At 54.6% G+C, this 2,302-nt stretch overlaps 1 protein-coding gene across 1 annotated transcript; it reads left to right on the forward strand.

The window, feature by feature from the left end:
* Positions 1-1,245: 1,245 nt before the first annotated feature.
* On the forward strand, positions 1,246-1,927 carry LOC138645985 (histone H1C-like). The gene has a single exon (XM_069735464.1). The coding sequence runs from the start codon at positions 1,289-1,291 to the stop codon at positions 1,925-1,927; it is 639 nt and encodes a 212-aa protein (XP_069591565.1). The 5' UTR covers positions 1,246-1,288.
* Positions 1,928-2,302: the final 375 nt, after the last annotated feature.

Raw genomic sequence — 2,302 nt, forward strand, 5'->3', positions numbered from 1 at the left:
AAGGAAATAATGAAAGAGAGGAGAGAGAAATAGAGATTAAGAAAGAGGGAGAGAGAGAGAAAGAAGAAGAGAGGGGAGACTGCTCTATATACTGTACACTCTGGTCTATAAATTGTACACACTGCTGTATATACTTTACACACTGCTCTATATACTGTACACACTGCTGTATGTACTGTACACACTGGCTCTATATACTGTGCACACTGCTGTATATACTGTACACTCTGCTCTATATACTGTGTACTCTGCTGTATATACTGTACACTCTGCTGTATATACTGTACCCTCTCCTCTAGTATCAGTGACACTTATTACACTGCTGATCTGGGCTGTGCAGATGTGATGTTGTGCACTATATATACTATGTACAGCTGTGTTCTCTGTGTAGACGCTGGATTTTGTGTCTCCGCTTTTCTCCCAATATTCCCCTTTTACACAATAGTGGGGGTCACATAAATCCATTAATATTTCAGTTTTCTCCCCGGAGATGTTTATGTGTTTGGTTGGGGAGTCGCAGTGTGCAGCTGTCGCCTCATCAGAGCTCTTCGCACCATGACAGGCCGCAGCGGTCACAGCTTCACACTGGGTAAGACACGATATCAGGCAGGTGATTGCAATCAGCCACCGATGTGGATCATCTACTGGTGTGGAACACGTGTCCCCCCAATCCTCTGCACATACGGGGTACAGTGACACCACAGGTCAGGGAGGTGGCAGTCAGCGGAGGCCGTCGCCTGTGTTACCCTTCTGGGTTGTCAGCAGCTCCAGCTCGTCCCCACATCGTACAATCAGCTTCCTGTGCGATAGACATAGGAGTAAAGATCCCTGTGATGGTGACAGGAGCCGGGAATAGGAGGAACGAGCTCCCGCAGCAGATTTATCTCCCCGGATACACAGTGATGTGCAGATCGGGAGGACGGCGGCGATGATCCCGGGATTTCCTCTCCGCTCTTTCCCGGCATCTCTGCTAGTGACGGCTACAAATGGCCGGTGGAGATGTTGGAGAAGGGGAGGCGACGGAGGAATCGCGCTCTGCTGTCCGGTGTTAGCCGGTAAAGGGCTTTTATCCCGGGCAGGGAAGCACAAGGGGAGAGCGGAGCTTCACTCGGACTCAGCTGGGAGGGGGCGGGGCCTGTGTCCAGTGTCAGCCAATAGAAGCTCAGGACGGTGCTGCTCAGCAGCCAATCAGTGCGCAGTAAGCCTGTACATATAACAGGCGCCTCCAGCTCCGGCCTCAGTGTTTTCCTTCCTATCAGGAAATATTTTCATTTTGCGTCAGCAGCACATGATGGCAGAGACCGCGCCAGCCGCCGCTCCCCCTCCCGCAGAACCGGCCGCCAAATCCAAGAAGCAGCCGAAGAAATCTGCTGCCAAGAAGAGCAATAAACCCTCCGGCCCCAGCGTCTCCGAGCTGATCGTGAAAGCCGTGTCCGCCTCCAAGGAGCGCAGCGGGGTGTCTCTGGCCGCCCTGAAGAAGGCTCTGTCTGCTGGAGGATACGATGTAGAGAAGAACAACAGCCGCCTGAAGCTGGCCGTCAAGGCTCTGGTCACCAAGGGCGCCCTCCTCCAGGTGAAAGGCAGCGGCGCCTCCGGGTCCTTCAAGCTGAACAAGAAGCAGGAGACGAAGGACAAAGTGGCCAAGAAGAAGCCAGCAGCTGCGGCCAAACCTAAGAAACCCGCTGCTGCCAAGAAAGCCGCCAAATCTCCGAAGAAGCCCAAGAAGGCTCCGACTGCGGCCAAGAAGAGCCCGAAAAAGGCCAAGAAGCCCGCAGCGGCCAAGAAAGCGGCCAAGAGCCCCAAGAAGCCGAAAGCCGCTCCCAAGCCCAAGAAGGTGACGAAGAGTCCGGCTAAGAAGGCGGCCAAACCCGCTAAGAGTCCGGCTAAGAAGGCTGCGAAAGCCAAGAAGCCCGCGGCTAAGAAATAAGCTGCATCCCCTGTTCTGTTACCACAAAGGCTCTTATAAGAGCCACCACCTCCTCCCCGCAGAGCTGCATGATCAGAGCCACCACCTCCTCCCCGCAGAGCTGTATGATCAGAGCCACCACCTCCTCCCCGCAGAGCTGTATGATCAGAGCCACCATCTCCTCCCCGCAGAGCTGTATGATCAGTGCCACCTCCTCCTCCCCGCAGAGCTGTATGATCAGAGCCACCACCTCCTCCCCGCAGAGCTGTATGATCAGAGCCACCACCTCCTCCCTGCAGAGCTGTATGATCAGAGAAATCACCTCCTCCCCGCACAGCTGTATTATCAGTGCCACCACCTCCTCCCCGCAGAGCTGTATGATCAGTGCCACCACCT

Source organism: Ranitomeya imitator, chromosome 7 (assembly GCF_032444005.1).
Source record: "Ranitomeya imitator isolate aRanImi1 chromosome 7, aRanImi1.pri, whole genome shotgun sequence".
Classification (NCBI taxonomy): domain Eukaryota; kingdom Metazoa; phylum Chordata; class Amphibia; order Anura; family Dendrobatidae; genus Ranitomeya; species Ranitomeya imitator.